Genomic DNA, 27063 nt, shown 5'->3' with positions numbered 1-27063 from the left:
CTCTGCTTTTGGAAGTGGGAATAACTGCTTTCTAAATAATGTGTTAAAAGTAAGCACTTTCATTCTGAGGCATTATTGCTTTATGGACTTTATTTTGTTTATCCTTAGAGTATATTGTTGCATTACACAAGTGCAGATATGATACCTAACTTCTAATGATTTATCCAAAATCATACAAGAAAAAGCAGGACCAATGGAAATGTAATCAAAACCTCTTGAAAATGCAGTTACTGTAGATGCACACAAATAAACTATAATCAAAAGTTGAATCTGAGGTCTGGTAACTGATTTTATGTTAAATAGAGGTCTTTTAAAAAGTGTTCTCAGGGCTTCCCTGGTGATGCAGTGGTTAAGAATCCTCCTGCCAATGCAGGAGGATTCTTAACCACTGCGGGATCGAACACGGGTTCGATCCCTGGTCCGGGAAGATCCCACAGGCCATGGAGCAACTAAGCCTGTGCACCACAACTACTGAGCCTGCACTCTAGAGCCCGTGAGCCACAACTACTGAAGCCCGCACGCCTAGAGCCCGTGCTCCATAACAAGAGAAGCCACCGCAATGAGAAGCCCATGCACCGCAACAAAGACCCAACACAGCCAAAAATAAATAAATTTATAAAAAAAAAAAAGTGTTCTCATTTAACATATTAAAAGAATATTCTGGAAACTGAAGTATAAAGATTACATTTATTTTGAATCCAGATACTTTCTCAACTGTATAAGTACAGGATGGCTCTGCCTTCACCATTAGTAATACGGACTCATAAGTTATGCTGCAAAAAATGTCTGACCCTCCTCAGCATTTAGCTAGAGAGACTGAAGGAGTTAACCGAATCCTCATGTTCACTGTTAATTTTCATTATAATTGGCAAAAATGATGCCTATAATAGATGGTATTTACTTTTTTCAATAAATTCATATTTTTTGATGATCACATAGAGAAAACAAATTAGATTTCATGTTAAAAAATAAGGTTTATTTGTAATAACTATCTTTAATAATTCTATATTTTTACTCTGGGGAATGCACAAGTATAGACAATGCTAGCTTTAACATTTATTGAAAAGGCGTGCTCTTTACACTAATGCAAAAGGATAAGCCTCTTCTTTACTATAAAGAATTCTCACTGCATTTGAACTAAGATTCTGGAGCACTCAGCAGAGAGGAGTTTGGGATGACAGGCCAGAATCAGTCAGTAGGTTTTCTCTCTTCTCAATTAGGTAACTGAAATAGGAACTCTAGCTCTAAATATTAGAAGCAAAGTCTAAATATTAGAAAAATAAAGAGAGGGAATACAACAAACTGCTTCAAATACATGCCTGAGGTGAGAAACAGCTTGTACTTTCATGCTGTGGCAGCTTCCAGGCGAAATCTTCTTCAGCTTTTAATCTTCAGGTTCATACCTGGAAAGAGATACATATTAAATTAACAGCATAATGTCATGATACTTTTTGTTGTTGTTGTTGTTGTTACCAAGTAAGTTTACTTGAAACATCTCCAGTGACTAAACCAGTAATGTATTTTTCACGTCAAATCACTGCTACGGTAGAAGTCAGATACATTCAAGGCATGACGAGGGTGACTCACAGGATTCCTGCCACAGGTGGAGAATGGACCAGATAACTGCTGAGATACCTTCAGGTTCCAAGTTTCTACATGTGGCATCTAGATGTGATAGCTTAGTAGATTAGGGATTCGGCGGTAATTATCTAATCAATGGCCTGATGGGAACAAACAGCTGATATGGCTTTGTGAGTACAGGGTTAACAGACCCCCTTCTCTAAGCAAAAATATGATCTGGGATTCACTTTCTAGCTCTGGTACCCTGGAACCCTGATAAAGGTAAAATGTTAGCTGAGTTTCCAGGCAGAACCACTGATGACAGAAATGACCTCGATTAGAAGACTCCATCTGGACCAGGAGAACTGTGAACAACTATACATCCATGGCAAAAACCACGGCTTCGGCTTCCCTGGGTACAGTTGAGTCCCTCCCTCCCAGACATGTCCCTGCCTGGGCATCATGTGGCTGGACCAAAGACACTGGCCCTCTGTGGGGCATGGAAATTCTAAGCCGCGCTGGCTCTGGCACCCACACATGGACCTCATTTTCTAGCACCTAAATTGTCATGTGAGAGCACAGTATGATCAGGTTGTGGGCTGCAGCAAGGACACCATTGAGGAGAAATGCCCAATGCTGCCCTGTGTGCTTGCTGTGGTTTCTGTCCAATATCCTGCTAAGAGAATCCATGGCCACGGTAGCCTAGTATAGCCCTGTGTGAGGCTAAAGGTTCTGCTGAACCTGGAAAGAAACCCTGGTGGGTGTTACAGATGAGGCCTGGCCAAAGCCCCTCTGCCTTCCTCAGACACAGGCTTCTGGACTGAATGACAGAGCAACTCCCCACTGGCCTGACCTCTCCAGACATAAGGTTAGACTTAATAAAGGACAGACATCAACCCAGCAGGGAGACAATCCGAGAGACAGGATCAGTATGGCTTACTTCGCCAATCTTTTCCTCAGGTCTTTGATTTGGTCATTCTTCTTGGTGAGAATCTCTTTCATGTTTCGATAAGCTGCTGTTTGTTGGAATTTTTTCTCTAATTCCTGCATAGTGGAAAAATGTCAGCCCATTAATAAGAAATAGTTAAGGAAAGAAATAACGTATCTGATGAAAATATATATTTTTGCCCTAATTTTACTAATATTCTGCTTATTTTATTTTCTAATTTTTTAAAAAATACACTTATATAAAATTAAGACTATGCAAACTTTAAAAATACATTCTTTCAAACGGGAAGCTAATAAAACAGTAACATTTCCCAAGTACAATATTAGCAAATAACTCAAACATACTATACCATAGACATGGGAAGTCTATTTGAAAAAGTAAATTCATTTTCAGGTAAAATAAGCATGTTCTTTTTTCCAAATCCCAAAATATTGCCAGTATTTGAAGAGGAGGATTTAAAATTTAATTTCATTTTAGCTCCCATGAGTCTAACCCCTAAAGCAAAAAAACCAGTTCGCCACATATCTCATATAAATTAAGAAAAAGGTACAGAACCCTTTGGAAAAAAGCCACCCATCCCTCTGCCAGACTGTAAGAGGGATGATCAGGAAGAGCAAAATGGGTGTTCAGGGTGCCAGGTGTACGCCACCCTCAGTGGAGTACTCATCATAGAACAGGAAGGAGTGTAGGTTTTTATTATCACAGATATTTTGGTGCCAAAGATGGAAGAATCTCAGTGTCCCCAAATGATAAATCTTTAGAACACAAATTGCCTAATACCTTGACAAAAAATGAAGTGAATCTGTAGTTGTCCAACGTCTCCCTTAGTTACACTGCATTCATCACTTAATCGGATATAAACAGACAAATCTGACCTTTTCAGCCATGCTCAGCTGCTCCTGCACCCTGAGTAGGTCATGCTTGGCCGTCGCTAGATTCTCCTCCAGGCACTTCTGGTTTTCTGTCTGGTCATTAAGTGCCTTCTGAAACTCACTCTTTAAAGCAGCAACTGTGTTTTCCAAGTCACTCAAGTCTTGGGCCTTTATAAAATCCTATGAAAAATACATACACTCGCATGATTTCATGCTGACATCCTAAATAGTAACTGCTTTAGATTCAGCATCACAGATGATGGAAACAGATGATGCTGTGTGTTGCGTGTGCATGTCAGCATCCCCCGCCAGCCTTCTCTGCCACTGCAGCCGAGTAAGGGTCACCAGCACACCCAGTTCACCCTCAGCACCCAGTGTACTGTGTCCTGAGCACAGCAGACACTCAGTGGTCACTGATTTCCAGGTATGTAAAATATGATTTATGAACTGCTGGAATTCCAAAAGAGGCACAAGAGAGGTGGGATCCTAAATTTGACAAGATTGTGTTTCCCAGAGTTGGGGTGGCAAATAGGCTTTATTTTTGAAAAGTCAAGGTAAAAAAAATCCTGGTGAAGAATTTTTAATGATACAGATGGAAAAATAATAAAATTAATACAATTTATACAAAAAATGTAACAGACATGTTTTACAATATTATGAGTCTAATTAATGCTTACTGATTATATGGCTTACTAAACTTACAAGATTTTAAGTTTTTCACATTAATTCGATATGCACATATTTGTACACTTAGTGTAATATAAGCAGCTGGATCTTCTCTCTACCTGGATCATGTTTTTAACTAGATAAAATTTATAAAAGATAAAAGTTATATTAATGACAGGAAAATGGTCTATAATTGCTAACTATGAAGACGAAGCACTACTACCAACAAAAGAAGAATTCCTTACTTATTTTTGAAATCTGGTTTTTAAAAAGATTTTATTTCACTGCATCTAGTGAAGGCCTGTACACATTTTGCTTTTGCCAAATCTTAAAAGTAAAGTTGGAGCAAAGCCTTCAATGGCTTTTAAAACAAATTCATCATCTGAAAATGTTGGCAACTGGTTTACTTTTGAGAAAATATAAAGCTGTTCTGGAGTATTTAGCTGTTTTACCAATTTATGGTCCCTGGTATATAATGATTGAAAATCACATCTATTTCCTTTTGTTTTAGCCATATAAGAAGCATCCTTTTATTTAAAAAATACCTACAGATAAAATAATGTAATGTCTGAGACTGGCTTCAAAAAAACATGGGGGGGGGGGGGGACTTCCCAGGTGGCGCAGTGGTTAAGAATCTGCCTGCCAATGCAGGGGACATGGGTTTGAGCCCTGGTCTGGGAAGATCCCACATGCCGCGGAGCAACTAAGCTCATGCACCACAACTACTGAGCCCGTAAGCCACAACTACTAAGCCTGCATGCCACAGCTACTGAAGCCTGCGCACCTAGAGCCCATGCTCCGCAACGAGAAGCCACCACAATGAGAAGCCCGCGCTCGCTGCAACTAGAGAAAGCCTGTGCACGGCAATGAAGACCCAATGCAGCCAAAAAATAAATTAATTTTTTAAAAAAACAAAAAACATGGGGGAAGGGAGAAGAAAGTAGAGGTAAATATGAAACCAGACTGGCCATGTCTTGATGACTGACTGGTAAAGCAGAGTGATGAGTACCTGGGGTGCATTACACTATTCTCTCTACTTTTTCTATGGAAAATTTCAAACACATACAAAAGTATAACCAAAGTCTAATGAAGTAAGTTTGGGGATTGTTTAGTAGACATTTACAATGGCACTACAACCACTAGAAAAGCCAGTGCTGCAACGAAAATTCACTCAAATGGTCCTGCTGACAGGATCCTATTACAGCATCTAATCTCAATGGAAAGGTCAAAGGAGGCAGAACTGAGCACATGATGACTTCCAGGGCGGAGTGATACTCAGTCATTCCACTCAGACAAGCTTGGAAAACTTCGACACTGGATTTCACTGTATTACAGAAGCACAGCTAGATATAGGTGGATTAGAAGATGCATGACCAGTAAATTCATTGTTTTGTCACACTCACCAAAGGGAAACTTAAGTAATAATAAGTTCTGTATAATAATAACTAAAAACTCTTCCTTTCTTCCCTTTGTAATTGGAAGGGCAAAGTGAAAGGGAGAAGAACTTTTAAAAAATAAATTTAAGCATATCTCATATGCCAATGGGCTCTGGGACATGTGAAGCACATGAGCTGTGTATCTGCCCCCACTGCCCTCAACAGGCTCTCACCTGGCCTTTCCTGGACAAGTTTGTCTCAATGCAGAACTACAGTGGTGGCCTCCCTCTCAGGGAGTGGCTGGCTGTGGGGCATAATATCGATAGTAGCTAAGACTTAATATAAGTTTATAACTTGATCAACTAGAAAATGTGAAAATGCTAAAACTGATTTCACCTTTTGAGTTCCTTGATCAAGCTGTAAATCTTGCAGTGCTCTTTCTAGTTTCGACTTCTCATCCAATGCATTTGTTGCCTATAATCAAGATTAAACAAAATACATTCAGTATTTAGTCTGTAAGTAACTCTTTCAAAAATTTTGTTAAAAGTATTTCTCGGTTACCTGTGTTTCAAGGGTCTTCAGCCTTAACTTTAATTTCTCATTCTCTTCTTGAAGTCTTAAAATTTCCTTTGTGAGTAAATTCAAGTTTTATTATGTTAGCCAAAGTATTTTTAATCCTTGAAATTATTTGTTTCACTTAAAAATTTTATTTTTATATTAAATTTAAATTACATAAAAGCTCAAAAGTCTGCATGCCCTGGTTACTGGTAATATTCCAGTTTTACCCAGCCCACCAGCCTCAACACGTATGAGTCATCTCTGGCTCTAAGACTTCTAGTTCCTTCTTTCGCAGTCTCTCAGGCTTTTTTCAGCCCTCCACCCTCAGCCTTTTTGCAAAGTCCCCCTCCCCTGCCATCTCTCACCTAGTTGATCCTGCAACTCTTGGGTTTGTTCTCAGCCTACACTGTACACCACTTGCCGTTTATCCTCAAGACACAATCTTCATTATTCTATACCCTGTGCCCAGCCCCTAAGTGGTTCCAACTGAGCTGAGGTCCAAGGGCCTTGCTCATCAGCAGCTCCGTCACAAGCATCACGTGTCAGTGCAGTCTCACTCCTTACTAAACCCCAGCACACGCAGCATCGCCCAGCTGGAGAGCCTGCACTCTGCTCCAAGGCATGCCAGCCTCCTCTCTGCCTCTGACTGCTGCCCACTCTGTTCCTCTGCTGGCCATACCATTTCTCTTCCCTCTGACAATTCAATCTGTCTACACCCTTCAGCCCAGCTCAGGCACCACCTTACCCAAGAGCCTGTCCTCAACTACCCTTATCCACATGGAACTGTCTTCTCTGCCACCCTGTGGCACCTTTGGCACCAGGTTAGTGGCAACTGTGGCACCCAGGTTAGCAGTCTGCTGTCTCTGTTTCTAGAATATTAATTATCCCTTCCCAATGAGACTACAAGGGTTTTGAGGGCAAAAGGCAAGGTATTACTTTTTTAATGTAACAATATCTAGCATAATGTTGAGAACACAAGAGTCATGAAAAATAGTTGTATATCGGTAATTAATCTTTATAAACCTTTTAATTAAAAAATCCCTTCATTGTTATCACTGCTCATAAACTTCAAATGTCCATCAGTAAACACTTTCCAAAATTCTATGCTCTTCACTTCATTATGAAAAGATGCAATCAAGAGCTGCTTCAGACTCTCTGGGAATTAAGTGTGCCCTCTTCTGGCCCATCAGGTACCATTAAGTACAACTACTGCGATGGGCTAATTACCCTCAGGGGACCAAAGCCTGAATCAACACCTTCCACCCTGTCTCTCTACCCTAGAGCTGGACAGGCAGTGAGCATACATCCTTAGAGAGTTTGTCATTTCTCAAAATGATGGCAACAATACCTTGTTTAGGAGTTCTGCTGTTCCACCTTCATTAAGTGGAGCAAGTTTTGGTTTTATGTTATCTCTGATGGGCTGAAACAAAACAAAGAAACCAAATTGAAATCACCACTGAATAAAACACGTGTAATCACTGAACCCTTGTACTTTCTAAGTGGAAGACACTGTGTAAATATATTCACTGAGATGTCAGCTAGATTTTCATTGGTTTGGATCTCTGCTACGTCCTAGTGCTTAGGACAGTGCCTGGCCCACAGTGCCCAGCGCAAATTAGAGATAAAAACGAAACCCATCCTCCTTGTATCTTTAAAAAAACAAAAAAACAAAAAACAGGTGGAAGAGAAAGGAGGGAGGGAAGGTACTCAAAGCCAGAGCTGATAAAGATCCTAGTACCTAGGGACTGGGATTTTAAACTGTGGGAGCTAAAACAGAGATTTCTGCATGAACCCCAGAAAAATTGTAGTAATGATGAGGATTTAGGTAAACTACATTACAGATGAGTAACTTGACACAAACATTCTGGCAGTTTAGCAATATGTATTAAAACAAAACAATTCATGCCCTCTGACCTAGAAATTTCTTAGCTAGAAATTTGTTCCAAAGGAATAATTAGAAAATTGTTTTGTACGTGTATGTTCATGGATTGATCTTGGCAGTGTTTTCCCTGTAACACCACAGAGGATTTATGGTGCATCTACACAATGGAATGCTAAGTGGTCACTGCAGGTAATGAGAATGATTAAAGAGACAAGCAGGTAACTACTAGTACTGTCTCCACTTGACAGATGAGGAGAACAAGGCTCAGCCATCTCAGGTAACCTGCTCAAGGTCGCACAGCTGAGGAGTGACAGTGCCAGGATGCATGCCCCCAAAGCCTGTGCTCCGCATCATCTGAGTGAAGAGCTTGCATGGCTGGGAGGCGGGTGGACTGCAGGGATGTTGTGTGCATGTGCATGCGTGTGTGAGGTAGTAGACAAAAACAAGTTTCTGATAGTTACTTCCAAAACTTATCTTCTTTCACCTAAAAATCTGAGAGGCAAGCTTGGAATTCTGCTCTCGAGTTGAATGCTTTTCCTTGAGAGTTCTCACTTTAATCTCTGAACGCTCTGAGCAACTTGAGGATTTTAAACACTGGCTATTAAGGTATGGACTTATAAGGACCAAAAATTACCTTTTGATTTGAAGATGTAATTTCTGCTTTTTCAAATTCTGCAACTTGTTCCAATAATTCTCTTGAAGGCAAAAAAAATATGAAAAAATATTTGTTTAGAATAGATTTGTATCATACACTCCAGAAGAATAAAAGCAGGACTTCCCTGGTGGTCCAGCAGTTAAGACTCCGTGTTCCCAATGCAGGGGGCCCAGGTTCGATCCCTGGTCAGGGAACTAGATCCTGCGCGCTGCAACTAAAAAAAGATCCCGCATGCCACAACAAAGATCCCGCGTGCCACAACTAAGACCTGGCGCAGCTAAATAAATAAATAAATAAAATTTAAAAAGAAAAAAAAGAAGAAGAATAAAAGCACTGGTACCAATCTATCACATGCCAGAAACAACAGAGCAAGATGAAGAAAACTTCACCAGATCAAAAATATTTAGTTGCTAATGGTCGAGAACCTAAGTTCCATGCAGTCAAATTTGAATCTCCATAGCATCTACTATTTTGTACCTACTGAGTGTACAATATAATCGCTAGAACTAAATTGCAATGTTAATACAACTATGTCTGAAATTTGTAGTCAACACTGTATTTCTGAGGTACTAAAGGGAAACTGCTCTATAATATACATTGTTAGCTAGTAGAGGTTCAAGGAAAACTGATTTTTAATAGAGTAGCCTCGGAAAAATAAAATTAGTTCACATCTACTGAAAAAGAGTATGGTAAATTCTCAAGGAAGACAGATGGTTTGGGGGTGATCCACCCAAACATTTCCTTTTATTTGCAAAGTTACCTGGGGGCTGACTATACAAAAGCTTACAGAGTGATTGGCAGTAACTACTCTCCTAAGCTTCTTAATAGGTCAGTTTCTCAAAGTTTTCTCACCAGTTATCTACTGACAGTTGGTGAAGCTAAATGGTTTCCTTCCCTACCCGAGGCCACGGCCAGTGTTGTTAAGCATTGTCTGCAAGCTACGCTGCACCTGTGCTTAGCAAACGGCCCCTGGGCTCGATATCAGTCTTTCCGGACCTCTGGCATGACTTTTCTTAGACTGAGTTTCAATTTCACTGATTCTACCATATTTTTAAAAAATTAATGAGCTTTTTGATATAGTTCAGATAATAAAACTTTTTTTTTTTAGTTTCCCTATTTTAAAGATCAGTATATAATTTTAATGCAATTATTTAGAAGTAAACTTCCAATACTACTAAGTGTGATTTGATGGTATTTGAATGAACTTTTCAACTGTTTCATAATCTTTTTTTCTTAGTTGACCTATCTCTGAAGACTTATTATAATTCTGATCAGGCTAATCAGAGATATCATATGGAATAATTAATTATAGCCTTAAGAGCAATCTCATAAATCTCAGAGGCCTTTATAACACCTAGGAATAGTGGAAACAGGGCATTTTGAAGAGGATGCTGAGCGGCACCTAAGAGATCACTTAGTAACTGGATGCTCTGCTGTTACCGTACCCAAAGTTTCTCACACACCAGGCCCAAGCAAAGCAGCAAAGATATTCACTAACTTTTAAGTTCATGCTTGGGCCTCTATTGTCATAATTGTAGATACAAATTTTAGTACCTGTTTTCAAGTTCAGAGATGTCTGTCTGTAGCCTGAGGTACCACTTCTCAGCCTGTGAGAAAAGCTGCCGCAGAAGTAGCACATTGGTGTAGGCCGTGTTGATGAGCTCAGACTCCACCTCGCTGTGGACCACGGCCTGTAACCCATTCAGGACTTCAGAGACTTCATCTATGGTGAAGGTCTCCTCCACCAGCCTGAAAAACAACCACAATCCAAAACCTCTGGATAAACAACAACAACTATTTACAAAGTAAAACAAAACTAAGAAACCCACATCAAGTCACCTGAGTCAGTGGCCCTCAACCTTTTGTGGAAGACAACTGTTCCATGGATCAGGGGGTGGGGGTGGGGGTATGGTTTCAGGATGATTCAAGCTCATTACATTTATTGTGTACTTTATTTCTATGATTATTACATTGCAATGTATAACGAAATAATTATACAACTCACCATAATGTGGAATCAGTGGGAGCCCTGAGCTTGTTTGCCCTTGCCACTCACTGATAAGGTTTTGATATGAGTCTGCAAGCAATTGATTTCTTATGTTCTCTGTGCAGTCAAATCTCTCTGCTAATGATCATCTGTATTTGCAGCTGCTCCCCAGCACTAGCATCACCGCCTCAGCTCCACCTCAGATCATCAGGCATTAGATTCTCATAAGCACAGCCTAGATCCCTCGCATGCACAGTTCACAGTAGGGTTCGTGCTCCTATGAGAATCTAACGCCGCCACTCATCTGACAGGAGGCAGAGCTCAGGCAGAAATGCGAGTGAAGGGGAGCGGCTGTAAATACAGATGAAGCTTTGCTCGCCCGCCCGCCTGCCCACTGCTCACCTCCTGCTGTCCGGCCCGGTTCCTAACAGGACACGGACCGGCACCAGTCCATGGCCCAGGGGTTGGGGACCCCTGATCTAAGGGATTAAAGGGTTTAGTGAAAGTCTCTCTGGAAATTATATTATTAATAAAACAGTTTGAAAATAATTTAAGCTCAATTAATTTTTGATGTCTATTTAAATGATTAAACTGTGGTTCGCTCTTCAAATATGCACATCCTTTAATACAAGTACGTGCTCAGAAACATTCCCCAAACTATCTACTTTTTTCTTTAGCTTCTCAGTGAAAAACTTTTTAACTTTAATCTCCCCTAAAATTAATTTTATCACATTTAATTATTTCATAAGTCACTTGAGAGGTGTAATTTCTTCCTTTATATCATTTGTCTAGCATTTTGATGACTGAATTCACATGTTAGTAAATGCCTATGAGAAAATCAATGGTAATTATATATTGCTTCTCTTAGCATTCTTGAGACCCAAAAGAAAAAAAACCCTAACTTAATTAAAGCTCCATTAAAAACAAACATCATCATCAAAAGGATTAAAGATTGACTCTTCCACAGAGAACGTTTGTGTTGGAAGGGAACTCTGGAGCCATTTTCTTCAATTCCCTCACTTCACAGATGGAACACAGGCTCAGAAGGTGGCGGTGACTTGCCCATGGTCCCAACTCCACAATCATTTCCAACAATCTCAGGAACATTTCCAACAGCTGAATTCTTGAGAAAGCTTCCACACATGCCTCCTACGACCAATGACAGTTTTGTAGTAATACAGTCTCCTCCGCTCCCTGCCTCCAGCCTCAAAGTCTTTTATCCCTCAGATGCTCAGCAGATGAAGAGCTACAGCCCTGACCTCAGGCCATCGTCTCCATCATTCCAAAAGGACATAACGAAGGGAGTTACACCAAACTTTTATTTGATTTACCATTCTTTAACGTTTCATTTACCCAGCAGAATTTAACCACTCTAAAAAAACCAAAACTTTATTTTTGATGCAAGTCCTTATTAAATATATTGACAATCTTTCTATATTCTTTAATAGAACAAAGCAAATATGCTTAAAAATGTTTGGTTTTTTTTTTTGAGCAACCCAAATTCATTATTATGAACAGCAATTAAGGTACTCCAATGCATAAAGTAAATAATGGGTACCTTCTCTGGCTGTCTCACCGACTCACCAATCAGATTGCTGCTTACCTCTGCTGTGGGTTAGGAAGCCAGATTATCAGATTAGAATAATGGATCAAACAGGTAACAGCCTACAGCTGATGGTCTCTGCTACTGAGTGAAGTTAATGACTTTATCACAGTTACAGATCACTTGGAGACCTTTTTCATTTATGTCTTGACATTTAAGTGCGCCAAAATCTGATCCCCAAGTAATGTGATGTCTGTTTATTATTGAGTCCTTTTGGTTGGCTTCCCTATTATCCTCTATTATTAAATTTTCTATGGACTTCTATTATCTTCCACTATTGGTCCAACTAAACTAATTATCATCTCTTGCTACAAATCAACTAATAATTTTGGTACTAGTCAGCAAGCTTTTCATGGTTTCCAGCTGTTTTCTCTTCTTCTAATTCTTCAATATACTGCATAGGTGTTTTCTTGCTAACTGCCATGTCTTATGGCTCTAATCTTCTAATTACTAACTCAAATAATTAAGGTTCTGGAATCTTTAATACAGCAAGCCAATCATTAACCCACAAGCACTTCACAATTTCCTGACTGTCCTTCTGAAACTTTGCAATCCCTCAATTATCATTATATGCATGTTTAGTAATAGACTTCTCCCGCCACAATCTGACTTCTTGAGTTTCACATATCCATAAGGCTTAGTGTAGCTGCTCTCAATGAATAACTGATCATGATATCCTGGCAATGGTTTGTAAGCCCTCTCTGCTACAGCACCCCCATACTGGCCACCAGAAGGGATCCATGTTCCTTCCCACGGGGTCTCCTTAGAATTCTCTGATACCTGCTCTCCTTGAGGTCTTGGAAGCAGGAATCTACAGTTTTGAGTCTCAAGCCTCTTTTTGAACGAGCAAAACGCATGTAATTAATAACTTCATTTTGATGGTGCTCATTTAGACCCAACTCTGCCTGAAAAAAAGAATTTAATTGTTAGTCTTGAAGATATAATAAAGGAACCAACAATGAAAACATACAGATTATCCTGTGGTGGAGACTGGTAGATGTCCACTAAATTCTGTTCTTCCCATCTTCCCAGACACATGGCTGCCCAACGAGAAAACACTCCCCAGCCCTCCGTGAAGTCAGGTGTGGCCACATGACTACTCAGCAATGGATGTGAGGAGAATAATAAGAGCTATTTCTAAAGCCTGGGACTGAAAACATGGGACACACTTTTGCCACACCCTATTTCTCTGAAACCTGGGGGTGGTGACTCCGCTGAACCATGCCGACAGCCCAATGCCCTGGGGGCTGGGGGAGCAGCAAGCTGAAAGGGACTGGTATCCCTGGAATGACTTTGTGGGGCAGTACTGACCTTGTACCTAACTGTGATGAGCAGTGAGAGGGCTGTTAAGCATGAGAGAAATAAACTTCTGTGTTCTTTTTTTAAAAAAATCTTTACTGAATCTGTTACAATATTAGTTCTTTTTTTAAAAAATAAATTTACTTATTTTTGGCTGTGTTGGGTCTTTGTTGCTGTGCTTAGGCTTTCTCTAGCTGCGGCGAGCGGGGGCTACTCTTCATTGCGGTGCACGGGCTTCTCATTGTGGTGGCTTCTCTAGTTGTGGAGCACGGGCTCTAGGCACGTGGGCTTCAGTAGTTGTGGCATGCAGGCTCAGTAGTTGTGGCTCATGGGCTTAGGTGGTCTGTGGCATGTGGGATCTTCCCTGACCAGGGCTCGAACCTGTGTCTCTTGCACTGGCAGGCAGATTCTTAACCACTGCGCCACCAGGGAAGCCCAAACTTCTGTATTCTTTAAGGTACTGTTTTTTTTTTTTCTTTTTTAAAAAATCTTTATTACAGCAACTTAACCTTATCCCATCTCATACAGCTTTAAAAAATATATTTGGTTTTGAAATAGCCACTAATTGGTCTTGATTTTAAACTGGATGAGAGCTTGACAACTATAAGCTAGAAATTAATGAAGCTTTTTCATTTTATAGCTAGACTGAAAATTAAAGAAGGAAATTATAAAAGTGAACATCTAATGCAGGGGACTGAATAAGTCAGGATTATCTTTATTTTAAGAATAACCTGTCGACGGGAGACAAAGGTCTAACTCTCATTCTAAGTACAGTGTTGGGCTGCATTGTGGAAGCCAGCACCAAGGTCACTGGGCATGACCTCCTTCACCCCCCAAGCCCCAGACCATGGCTTTGCTGCATCTACATACATCCTTACCTCCTCTCAGCAGTTTCCATTCCTTCAGAACAGACGTCTACAAGGGCCATGACCTTGTCCCTCTGGTTCCCTGAGTATCCCTGGGACGACTCATAGTGCCTGGCATACAACAGACATGTGCCTGACAAGTGAACTGAAATAATTCCTCCTTTTGAAGGCCATCATGGCCTTAATCTGTTCTCTTTCAAGCTCTTGGGGGACTTTATCTAACCAATTACTCCCCATCTCAACTCTCTATAGGTTTCTTCTTCCCCTCGGACCATAGAGAAGACTGTGTACATAAATCTCACTCATGCTAAAAAAATACAAAACCAGAAATTTCCTCCAGCTACTGCTGCATTTCTCTACTTCCCTTCTACTCTTGCTGTCTCCATTCTATATGCTGTTCAAACTGCCTTTGCAAAGCTCACCAGCAACTTCTTAATAACAAATCCAACTACCGTGGCTGATGCTTTTCTGTCCACTGACCTGCTCCATTCTTCGGCTGCTAACCCCACCTCCCTTCTTGATCTCGTCTGTAGGCTCCTCTTGGGCTTGCCTCTTAAGTAGCTGTACTTCCCAGGGCCCTGCCTGGGGACCCTTACTCTTGTCATTCTATATCCTCTCCTTGGTGACACGATCTATCTCAAGGTGTCAACTGTTACCTATATTCACCTGACTCTCAAATATAACAGGCTGGCCTACAGACATGTACCCCCAACCGCATGATGAACGGCTCTAACAAATCTTTTTCTCCCCCACGTTGTTTTTAATATTTTTACAATTCAAGATGTTAAAGTTCAATAATTTAAGAATTACCCAAGATATTACGATGTTCTCTAATGGTCATTTATCTAATATTTCAGAACAACCAGCTGAGGTATTTTGACCAATGTAAACCAACACATTTGAGATATGTACTTACCTTAAATTTCAGGACTTTACCTTATTTGATTAAAATGGTAACTAAGATCTTGCCTTAGAGCTAGACAAAGTGAATGGAAAGAAGTTTCTTAGGTTTTGGTTTATACTGATTATTAGCCAACTCCCCGAACTAATGTCGAACATTAGAAATAATAATAGTAATGATGATAACAGCTAAGTCATTCAGAGTTTACAATGTGCCAGGCATGACCTCATTTAATCCTCAATACAACCCTATGATAAAGGTAGCATAAACCTGCTTTACAGGGACTTCCCTGGTGGTCCGGTAGGTAGGACCCCGTGCTCCCAATGCAGGGGGCCTGGGTTCGATCCATGGTCGGTGAACTAGATCCTGCACGCCACAACTAAGACCCAGAGCAGCCAAAATAAATAAATAATTAATCAATTAATTTTTTTTAAAAAACCCCTACTTTACAGATAGTAAACTGAGATACAGAGAAGAAAGATTTTCTATGCTACTGAAATAGGTAAGTGGGAGAGCAGGGATCTGAACCAGGCAGTCTAACTCCACAGCTCCCACTCAACTTGGCTGTTTCAAATCCTTTTTGGAAAATGTCAGAGTTTAAATAAATAAAAGAACACAAACATGTTATAGTTGCATATGCACCTGAGTTGTGACTCACAACAAGACAGATCTCCACCAGGCATTTGAAAAAAGAACTGAATACCTACATTAGAAAAGATGTTATCTCTTATAGTCACATTTAAGTATGGGCAACAGGGAGATCACCTCTGTGCTTTGTGACCACCTAGAGGGGTGGGATAGGGAGGGTGGGAGAGAGGGTGATGCAAGAGGGAAGAGATATGGGAACATATGTATATGTATAACTGATTCACTTTGTTGTAAAGGAAAAACTAACACACTATTGTAAAACAGTTATACTCCAATAAAGATGTTTAAAAAAAAAATTAAGTATGGGCAAGAATATCCTACAACAGGAAATAACTTAAAACAATGTCACATCTTGCTAAAAAAAAATCCCATAAACAAATTTTCAATTATTCTTCCTTGTTTGTAGTATTAAATTCATAAGGCCTCCATACTCCCCAAACTCTTTCTCTAACCCCATTTCCCAGTATTCTACCGTAAGGACACTCTACTTCAGTCAGACTAGTCTGCTCGTCAGAAGCATGATTTAACATTTCCTGCTTATACTTTCACTCTCATTGCCCCAAAAATCCTTGACTAAAAGTACCTCCCCATTCTTATTCAAGAATCTGAGCCCAACCCAGTGGTGTGCTGGTAAATGCTTAACAACAGGCTTTTGGGTGGGGGGTATGAAACTGATTTGAGGCCCTTGCTGATTTCTGTGATATAAAAACTCCCAGCATGGCTGATTTCAAGCTACCAAGGTAATGCCACTGAATGCAGAGATGAGAAGAAATGCACACGATTGGCTCTCACCAGCCAGTACAAGCATGCTCCAGAAAATCACCAAATTCCTACCCATTCTTCAAGACCAAACCTGTTTTACCTACTCTGTGAAGCCTCCCAATATGCCCTCAGTGACTCTAGTTATGCCTTCCTCCAAAAATTAGCACATATCACCTCTGCTACTCATTTGGCATCACCACGGACTAATTACTACCTTGTACTATTAGTAGTCTTTTTTTCCAGGTGTTGCTCCTTCAAGCAGACTGTAAGCTCCTGAGGGCATGAATCATTTCTTATACCACACAGCTCCTCATATAGTGCCTTGTGCAGAGTGAGTGGCCAATTCAAATCTGTTAATTATTTTCTCTTCTGTCAAGAAAATCCCTGACTGTCCCAAGACCAAGAAGAAAAAATTACAAAAAATTACAAAGAAGAAAAAATTACAAAAATTTACAAAAAATTACAAAAACTGAGGATGAACTTTAGGACAAAAGACAGAAAAATTCCTCTAAAATGGATGGAGTGAAGAAAGGGAGCAGAAATAAGCAGCTGAGTTCAGTAGGAGAAATAGCATTAGCCTGGGAAATAGCACTCATAAACCTTTGCTTCCCCATATGCACATATGTACACTATATGTACACGAATCACATCATTAGAGAGAAAAGGGAATGGGCTGATGTATGGTGTAAGTAGAGAAAGCACTGGATTAAAAACCAAATTTAAGCCTAGCTCTGCAACTTTCTGTTAGCAAATCACTTAACCTCATTGATACCAGTTTTGCCAGCTGTTAAATCAGAGAAGATATGATGATCAGCTGTAAAATATGTAGAGATAGTGGAAGGTATCCAAATAGGGAAATCAGAATGTTTGAATTTTGTTGCAGAAAGATTCTATTAAAAAAAAAAAAAAGCTAAAACACAGAGCAAGAATCCTACCAGAGCACTGCCGAGCTAGTGTCCTGAAATTGTGCCATAAAGTGAGGAGAGAGTGGTGAAGGTACCAGAAATGGTTCCCTACTCCGACCATACCCCAAAGTCCATATACAGCTTTACCATGAGAAGTATAAGGATGAAAATGTAATGATAAAAATGAACACAATCTAATAAAACCTATTATATACTGAATGCTTAATATTTTAACAGGTACTGGGCTATTTGTTCTACATGCATTATCTCATTTATCATTTTAACAACCCAAGTATACTTATTATCTGCAATTTACTAATGAAGAAACTGAGCCTGACTCCAAAACCTCAGTCGTTAAGCAAATTGATAGAAAGGAATTACAGAAGATAGAATGGGAGCAAATGTTAACCTTCTTGTGACATCACCATCATTTTTTCAACTTGTTCCTGATATTTTAGGGAAATCAAGAGAATGAGAGGGACAAGCTCAAGCAGGGTAGGGAACGGTCTGTTTTGTTCACAGCTGTATCCTCAGATGCAAGAGAGTGCTTGGGACATAGCATGCTAAATAGGAATTCTGGTTGCTGAGGTATTTTAGCAGCCCATTTCAGTGGTGCCCCCAACCCTGGAGTCATCTTTTTTTCTGAACACTTCAGTACTGTGCCTTCTTCTAAGAACGGTTACTATTTAAGTTGACATTCTATACACGCTGGAGTGATTAATGGGGTATGTTCTAGCATACAGGAAAAACGTGCGTTCTTTTGAACAGGTCAAAACACAAGAAATGTCACTCAAGTTTTCCCAGCTATAAAATAGAGGCTGGGCCTCTTACAGTCACTCTCACATCAGGAAGTTGTATTCAATCACGTTCTGCCTCCTCGGCTCGTTAACATAATTAATGCTGCCAAAGGGTGTGTGTGTATGTGTGTGTATCTGTGTCTGCGAGCGCATAAACTTGGAGTTTTTGGAATCGAATGAGAATTCCTCTTTGAGCCTTCTGCTGGCAGCCGGTTCCCTCCAGCTCTCTTCGTCAGCCACCTGTGAAGAGTGACTTGGCCCGGGCACCTCAGGCAGGGGCGAGGAATGAAGCGACGCGGCGGAGCGCGCCTGCTAGGAGAGGGCTCCACCTAGGATTATGCCGGAAGGGCTTCGGCCGAGGCTAACACAGCCTCTCGCACCCGGCGCAGCCTCCCCTCCTAAGGGAGGCCCAGGGCCGGACTCACACTCGCTGCAGGCCAGGGCAGCACTCCGGGGCCCCGGCTCTGCATCTCTCCTCGGCGCGGGCCGGCGTTACCCGGCCGGCTACTCACCATGACGGCGTACAGGAGTCAGCGGTCTGGAAAAGCGGGAGAGGCCGGGCGTAGCTTCGCCAGGCCCGGCGTCTCCACGAGAACTTGGACCGCAGAGGACTCGGAGGGAGGGCGGGTTGTTTAGAAGCCTCCGGTTGCTAAAGGCAACCGACGCACGTGACCCTGGAATTATACACTTTTATTGGTCCGCAAGATCACGCGACAGGAAGTGCCTTGTGACCGGCCGACAACCGCATGCGCATTTGCTCCCAGAGCCGGGAAGCCCCTCCTTTTCGTGCCACGCCAACTTTTGGGGAGGCCGCCGTTGCCAATGGTAACGGAAGTGGAGGAGCTGCCTGACTCCCTACCGCTCCCGGGAGCCGCGGGGCATCTGGGTCTGCTTTGCTGCTCAGGGCTTGTCCTGCACTTCCTGTGACCTGGCGGCCCCGAGGGCCGTGGCCTCGACCGTTGACTCCCGACCTTTTAACGGTCTCGTGGGACGTCCCAGACTTATTTCTGTTCTCTCCCAAGTGTTCCTACTTGGCCGAGCTAGGCCAACAGTACCAGCGCTGCCAGGTTCCTGGATAGAGCTTTGAACGACTCACTCCCCACCGCTCCCATTTTTTCCCTCTTATATTCTTGGCGCACCTTTTTCCTTAAAAAAAAAAAAAAAAAAAAAAAAAAAAAATTGCAAACGGAATTGGTGAAGTTGCAGTGAATTTCAAACTATTATGCCTAGATCATCAGGGGAGCATGCTGTACAAATGCTTTCCTGGCCTAACCCCCAGAAATCCTGAATCACTCCGGTCTTTGGAATCTGCAGCTTTTACCGACCCTCCAGGATTGATCATGGATCACTCTTTAAGAAACACTGTCCTTGGGAGTTCCCTGGTGGCTCAGTGGTTAAGAATCTGCCTGCCAATGCAGGGGACATGGATTCAATCCCTGGTCCTGGAAGATCCCACATGCCACGGAGCAACTAAGCCCGTGTGCCACAACTACCAAGCCTGCGCTATACAGCCCGAAAGCCACAACTACTGAGCCCATAGACCACAACTAGTGAAGCCTGCGCGCCTGGAGCCCATGCTCCACAGCAAGAGAAGCCACCGCAATGAGGAGCCCGCGCACCACAACGAAGAGTAGCCCCCGGGCTCGCCACAACTAGAGAAAGCCTGTGCACAGCAACGAAGACCCAATGCAGCCCCAAATAAATTTATATAAAAAAAGAAACACTGCCCTAGAAGAAGCAGAGATGTAGGAAGAGATGCATTATTGCAAATACTGGCGGGGGGATGGGGGGGTGGAGGGGGGTAGGGGGGGTGGAGGGGGGATGGAGGTGTTGGGCTGGGTGGGTGAAAGCCAATAAATATGCGCCTAGGCCATTCGGTGGGCATTTCAGAGGCTCAGAAGACAGAAACACGAGCAGATACAATCACTGGGGAGGCTAAAAAGTGAGCCCCTCATCATAGACATTGAAATGAGAAGGAGCACAGAGCCGGGAGCTTTCTGAGAATCTGGGAGGCTCAAAACTGAGGAGAGGATATTTGGCATTATCCCTGCTCAGGAAAAGATAAGCGAATTTAGATAATGCTTATGGGGCTTATGTTGATTTTGGCTACTACACAATGCAATTTAAAATGGATCACAATTGAAAAAAAAAAAGGATTGCAATTGGAACCTAAACACCTAGACAAGATTTTAGAGACCTGGTTCCACTTGGTTAATTTATGGATGAAGAGACTGAGAGCCAAGGTCACATGTCCAAGACTTCAGAGGGCTAGGTGGGGGCATCTGAAGCTTGAGTCAGTGATGAAACTAATACAAATATGTTTTTAAGAGCAAAACCAGAAAGCAGGTGTGAACTATTCTGGTACAGTGCATGTTAACTCATATTCTGATTTCAAGAATTTCATTTTTCTTTTCATTTATCACCACATTCATTTTATTTAATATAAATTATGTACAAAGCTTAGTAATTGTCCCAAGAACTGAGCTCAATACTTTTTTAACTTGACACTTTAACTGCTAGAATAAAGTGGCAGCAGATAAATTCTGTAGAATAAAGCTAACTTATGAAGGGATGATGTCTTTAGAAAAAGAGGTGTGGCAATGAAAACATTTACTAGTTAAATGGTCAATACAGTAAAATGGAATTAGTTTAAATGGATAATTTTCAATTCAGACAAAGTAAGAGCTACAAGGAAATAATACTTTCAGATGAGGAAAGGCAGCTCAGAAAAGTAAACTGTCTTGGCCAGAGAAGCAGCAGAACCAGGTCTGCAATCCAAATCTCATGACTTACTGGCAAGAGTTTCTTGACCATTTAGTTCCAACCAAATACCGGTGACAGGTCTTTCTCTTCCCCTCTATAAGTAAGGCCTCTCACCCCTCTGTTTAGGGGAACTTATGAGTGTGCCATTACTTGAAAAGCAGGGGTTGAAAGAGCAGTTTTCCAATTTGGATGGGGCTTCGCAAAATCTTGGGGCACAGTCAAGAGTCCTTTGCTTGGATGATCCAGGAATGATATGCAGGCAGTTGTCCATGGAAGGATCTCAATCCTCAGGGGCATGAAGAGCTGACAAGGCTCTCCTGTGTGTAACGGAGCACTCCCAGGCATGGAAGGATGGCCTGGTGGCAGTGGCTTGGGTATGCCCCACTTCACTGGCCTCCCAGTAGTATCTGGGCAGAATCTCTGTCTCCCTTCATGGTCTAAAGGGCAGGTTCTCAGCCTCCCATTATGACTCCCTCCAAGCTCAGTTAAATTTCTGCTTTACCATGCCATCCCTTACATTTCTGTTCAATGAGTGCTGGTCTAATTTGATAATAATAGTTGCCATTATTTAGTGCCTACAATAGGCTAGACATATTCCATTTCAATAGTTAATCCTCAAAATCTTTGGTTTTTTTCTTACTGCAGTAGGTATTCATTGAATTCACATACCGAAAGGTCACTTTACTAGGTGCTGTGGACGCAAGGTAAAGAAGGAATTTCATAAACACTTTTATGACATTTAAGTGAACAAAGTTGTTCACCAGTCCTAAGGAAACTTAAGTGTATTTTCCTGCTGGCAAACTCCTGTGCTTACTAAGTGTTATTAATGCAGGGGAACCAAAGCAGTGGGTGGATAATGCAAGTATTTCATTGGCGAATATGTTTGGGGCTTGGTGATTCTTTGTTATGCAAAGCCACATCAGCTGGTTATTTTAACTTAAAATTCTATTTTAATCTAAAATCTTCTGTACCAAGGATGTTATAATATCACTGTTAGCCCATCTACCCAGCTGAGTTGAATGTTGTTACATAAGCTGTCTAAATAGTGTCAGCAAATATGAACATGTATTTCGGTCTTAAAGTGATGAATTTGGCTCAGGAAAAGACTGAGCCCATGCTTTGGGTTGTTTACTAGCTTGAGTTGATTACCAAAACAAACAGTTCAAGCTGTGAGGAAGAACATCTATCTCCACCTTTCTTTAGCAGTGAGCTTCTCAGCCTCATTCTATTTTTTTTTTTAAATCACTGTGACAATTTAAAAAATGTGTTTGTGTGCGTGCATACATGTATATGTCCATTTGGAAGGACTGGATGGGAGGCATACAAACAAGGCCATTATATACCTTTTAGCATAGTTCAATACCAATAAAATGAAGATCAACTCTGTCTTTTTAGATTACTACAAAATGAGACTTTTCTGAGTTTATAAATTACTAGTCTTAACACTGGGACCACCAATTTCAGGGTGTTTATTACCTAGACTAGGCAAAAGGAGGAACGGGAAGGTGATCGTGGTCTTCTTAGCAGTATTGACAGATTGCTCCTTTCGCCACTATTTACAGAGCCCCTTTGTGTGCAAGGTTCTCTGGCCAAGATAGAATCTGAGGGATGAAGTGGAGGGATTTAGGGAGCCCCAGATTCCCCTACCCTGTAAATCTTGGGTAAGGTTGGGGGACTAAGGTGAGGCTTTACTTAAGTAAAAAAAGAGGAAATAATAAAGAAAATGATTAAGTAAAAACTAATACAGGTAGTACACACAAAAAGGCAAAAATCTTGAAGATTACATGGGAAAGGAATGTTTGACGTTTGAGAAGCACTGAACTGAGAGTAGGCAGGAAACGGTTAGGGGAAAATCATTTCGGGGGAGTGGATTATCTTGAAGAAGGAGCAGAGCCTTCAGCGTATGGCTTGTACATGTGATACTACCAGGGTCCTCTGCAACTCCCCGCACCCTGCCCAATTACAACTGAGAAAGTAGCCAAGACGTTAGAGAAGGGAAGAACACAGGATTCAAAGAGTCTTTACAGGAGCTATGGCATTTGATTGGGTCTCTGGTGGGCAAGAGGCTATTTTCAGTTATTCTGTTTGCTCCTTCAGTCAGTTGGTTTCAAGATGCACAGTGACCCGCAGAGTATTAGAGGGTGCTAACAAATTAGATTAGTGAAATCAATATCACATGCTTTAAAGGAGGTCAGGCAAGGAAGTGGTTCACCATAAAATACTACAACTCCCTTTAAGACCGTGTGGATGACGATAATTTCTTAGCCCAAATGATAGATTAGTTTCACTGATAAATCTCCAAACTTAAAACACCCCACAGGAAACAAACATCAAAAACATCAAAAACTGAAGACCACCTAAAAAAAAAGTTAGGAGTTGGTCATGAGGAATACCTCCTTGTGAAGTACAAGAAAAATTTATTGTAAATATGGTGATATGCACCAAATCCTTATTCCACACCCTCCTGTGCATGTATACATTTGAGTTAGACCCACAAGCTCAACCTTTGTGTTCAGCGACTGTTCACGGAAAACCCCATACACGACAGACATTGTGGGGCAGGGAATAATGTGCAAGATGGGATTTGTCCCTTTCAAACATGGCCTTATAATCAAGTCAAGGGAAAATGCAAGCTTGCAAAACGATCTCAGAGCAGACAATAAGTGGAATGGGAGTTCAGAGAAGAGAAAGGTTACCTCTCCTGAAGGTAGAAAGTAGTTCAGGAGGGTCTTTCAGAAGGCAGTGGAATTTGGGCTAGGCTTTAAAAGGTGTGTGGAAGAGTTGTGGGTCGGCATGATAATTGAGGGGAGAGAAGGCTGTCCTGCGCAAAGAACCAGAATTTTCATCAGGTGAGGCAGAAGAGCTGTCCAGAGACGTACTTTTAAATTTGTTATTATTTCAAGGGTCAAACTACAAAAAGAGATACACAACGATGGAGTATCTATTCCAGTATCTTATTCAGGAACGTGGGCCTTCCTAGATCTGTGATCTTTGCTAAATGTTTACCTGGACTACTGTCAATGGAAAGATGTTCACCAAACTGCACCCCATCTTAGAAAATGGAAAACAGACTTAAATTTGCTCAGGAAGTTTTGCCTACAAAGATGGGGCTATGCAGTTCCTTTGGAAAGTCTGAACGTCCTAGTGCAAACTGTGTTCATGGATGGAAGTTTTCTCGACGGGATAGGTAAATAGAAGGGAAGAGGAAATGTCATTCTTGGTTGGTCTATACTTGTTTGTCTTTCCCACTACTACATTTCAAGTTCTTTGCAGGATGGAATCTTTATTACATGATCAACTTGAGCCCCCCAGCAAGGGCTCGGCTATAATATCTCTGAGCAATGCTTGCAGAATTGAAATGAAATTAAACAGGAACATCTCAACAAACATTCGTGAGTTCCTGCTGGGTTCCAGGCACTGTATGTTTGGCGGGGGACGTGGTTGGCCCTGGGCATGCTACCTCTTAGAAAACGTGTCGTGTATTATCAAACATCCAGCTATCCCTATTTCCTATATTAAATGTAATCGTGAGTTTGGTTTATATAATTTTTTTTTTTTTTTTTTTTTTTTTTTTTTTTTTTTTTTTTTAGGGTTCAAAAAGTTTATTTTTTTATCAGAGTGAAAAGATTCGTAAAGAGTACAATGATGGTATATAATCTTGCTCTTACAGCACAAATCCTCATATTAGATGACTGTGCTACAGAAAAATACTCTAATGCTTTAAACAAAATTCTAAGCTACATTACTGACCACCAAGTTTCAAGCAAAATGCAGTAATCAAAATGTTTAACTGCCGTCTTATCCGGCTCTGCAAACACACTCAGTCTTCATCCTGGTTTACCAGCTTCAGCTTCTTCATAGTCCTCCACCTGTCTTTCAACATGACGCTGGTTCGGTTGTTGAATTTGTAATGTGATAATATCATAGACCAATTTCCCTCTCCGTAAGTCCTCACGCCACACCTCAGATTGTTGTCTTCTTCCCAAATCCACGGCTGTTTTTTTCTATATTGATGTTTTTCACGAGTTAGAGGCCGACTGTTTAAAACATGTATTCTCTTGCTTTCAGTGGCTCGCCTACTGTTCTCTTCTTTCTTTCTTTCACTTTGAAGAGTTTCTACTCTTTCCTCTTTCTTATTAACATCTTGTTGTTGGTTTCCATGTTTCAACTTAGATAAGAAGAGATTTTTGTGAGACCTTTCTCCTATATCCAAATTAGCTTCAGTTTCCAATTCAATATCATTACTATTAGGTTTATCTTGAGAAGCTGTTGTTCTTGCTCTTTTACTTTCCACTACTTTTGCTGCTGCCTTCATTAGAAAGGATGATGATTTTTCATTTAGCACATAATTCACATAACTCTTAATTTTCTCCATCATGTGGTTGTAGCTGAAGTGTTGAAAAAGGGAATGGAATGTATCTTTCTGAGAGATTATCATAAGCAATTTCCTTTTTAAAGGCTGAATTTTAATTAAATTCTGTATTTCTTCATGAAGCTTGTCATGTTCCTTTTCATTTGACGCCCAAATCATCAAGGCTGATTCCAAGGGTGTAATTCGTTCATCACTTTCAAACTGTGCATCAAGGGTTTTTCCAGCTGCAATTCTTGTCAAAAATTGACATATGTATATAGTTCTCAGTTGATAAGCTGTTAGACTGGACAATCCATGAATAATAGCCTCGGCGCTGTCACGGGTGCGGTGGAAGTCGTCCGAGCGGCCGTCACGGAAGGCCCGGCAAAGAGACAGGCAGAGGAAATCGAGCATCCAGCCGGCAGCTACCGCCTCGGCCTCAGCCACCAGGCCCGCGTCCTCCTCCTCCTCAGGGGACCCCAAATGCACCTGGCACTCGAGCAGCTCCTGGCACTCAAACTGCTCCGATCTTCTCCCGCCGTTTCCGCCATCCGCTCCTCCGGGAAACCCGCATCCTCCCCATCCGCAAGCCCTCGCGGGCTCGGAGCCGCCGAGGGGGTGTTCTCCGCCATATTACATCTCTAGCACGTCTTCCTATATAACTTTTATAATCATGAGTCTTTGAGAATGAATTATTTAGTTCTTGTGATTTAACATTTAAATTTTTATATAAACTACAAATTGAATTCTAGTTGATCAGTTGACTTAATGTTACATTTTGAAGATATCCCATAAAACTAGTACTAATTTACATTTTGTGCTTTTCTTTTCATATCATGGACTCACACCATTTTATTATATATTATATTTTATTATATATCATATTGTATATCATATACACATTATATAATATCTGCAGTATTTTATTTCAGATCTCACATATTTTACAGACCTTAGGCTCTGTGTCTTAAATGCCTATTGGGTGCTGGGAGAGCAAAGAGGATTGAAACAAGGTCCCTGCTCTCCAGACTCCTAACTGTGTAGCAGGAGAGATAGACCCATTAGAAGGTCACGTTCATATAATGTGGTAACCTTTCGGGAAACGAGATAAGGGGCACTTAGTTCAATGTAGGACTTCAAGGAAACCACTGAGGAAGACCCCTGAATTGAATCTTGAGGGATTGGCAAGAGTTAGCCTGGGAAAGCAAGGCAGAAAGGGTAGGAGGGAACACAACAAAACCTGAACCAGTCCAGCGTGTGAATTCCTAACGAAGCTTAAATAATAGGTTAGCCTCTACTTTTAGGAATTAATGCTGCCAAAAATGTCATTGCTTTGCTAAAAATATTGGTGAATAAGTCATGAGTAGAAAAACAAACTACCTTCACAGGGAAAAACAATAACCCAACACACTAAAAACCAAAGGGATATAAAGATAAGTTATATCTCTACATATGTTATTGTCTAAAAGGGAGCAGAGGGGGACATCTCAGGTACTAGTGCTATGGTAATATTCTGTTTCATGATCTAGGTGCAAGTTATGTATTTTTAGTTTGTGAAAATTAATGAGCTATACCCTTACATATATAACCTCAATAAAGAGTTTGAAAATTTAAATGCCTTTACATGTATGTATGTATCTGTGTACAGATACTTCAATTAAAA

At 41.1% G+C, this 27063-nt stretch overlaps 1 protein-coding gene and 1 pseudogene across 1 annotated transcript; both read right to left on the bottom strand.

Annotated features, from left to right (window-relative positions):
- Nucleotides 1-668: 668 nt before the first annotated feature.
- LZTFL1 (leucine zipper transcription factor like 1) lies at nt 669-18977 on the bottom strand. Its single transcript, XM_059076675.2, has 10 exons — nt 18799-18977; nt 12889-13013; nt 10073-10267; nt 8498-8558; nt 7330-7401; nt 5985-6050; nt 5820-5897; nt 3385-3561; nt 2501-2604; nt 669-1403 (listed from the first exon to the last, which is right to left on the bottom strand). Exons 1-10 carry the CDS (start codon nt 18799-18801, stop codon nt 1385-1387), a joined length of 900 nt encoding a protein of 299 aa, XP_058932658.1. The 5' UTR covers nt 18802-18977; the 3' UTR covers nt 669-1384.
- A 6024-nt stretch (nt 18978-25001) lies between these two features.
- LOC131763918 (telomeric repeat-binding factor 1 pseudogene) lies at nt 25002-26038 on the bottom strand (annotated as a pseudogene).
- Between the last annotated feature and the right edge of the window lie 1025 nt (nt 26039-27063).

The sequence above is a fragment of the Kogia breviceps genome, chromosome 10 (assembly GCF_026419965.1).
Source record: "Kogia breviceps isolate mKogBre1 chromosome 10, mKogBre1 haplotype 1, whole genome shotgun sequence".
NCBI classification, from domain to species: Eukaryota; Metazoa; Chordata; class Mammalia; order Artiodactyla; family Physeteridae; genus Kogia; species Kogia breviceps.
Note: the sequence above shows the minus strand (reverse complement) of the source record. Positions and strands in the feature narration are given on the sequence as shown.

What these genes read in the sequence shown, in the direction of transcription:
- LZTFL1 (XM_059076675.2), bottom strand. An exon ending in CAAGACCTCAAGGAGAGCAG is followed by an intron (nt 10,268 to 12,888) that starts GTATCAGAGAAT and finishes GTTGTTTTTCAG; the next exon opens with GCTGGTGGAGGAGACCTTCA. An exon ending in TTGATCAAGGAACTCAAAAG is followed by an intron (nt 3,562 to 5,819) that starts GTGAAATCAGTT and finishes TATTTTTCATAG; the next exon opens with GATTTTATAAAGGCCCAAGA.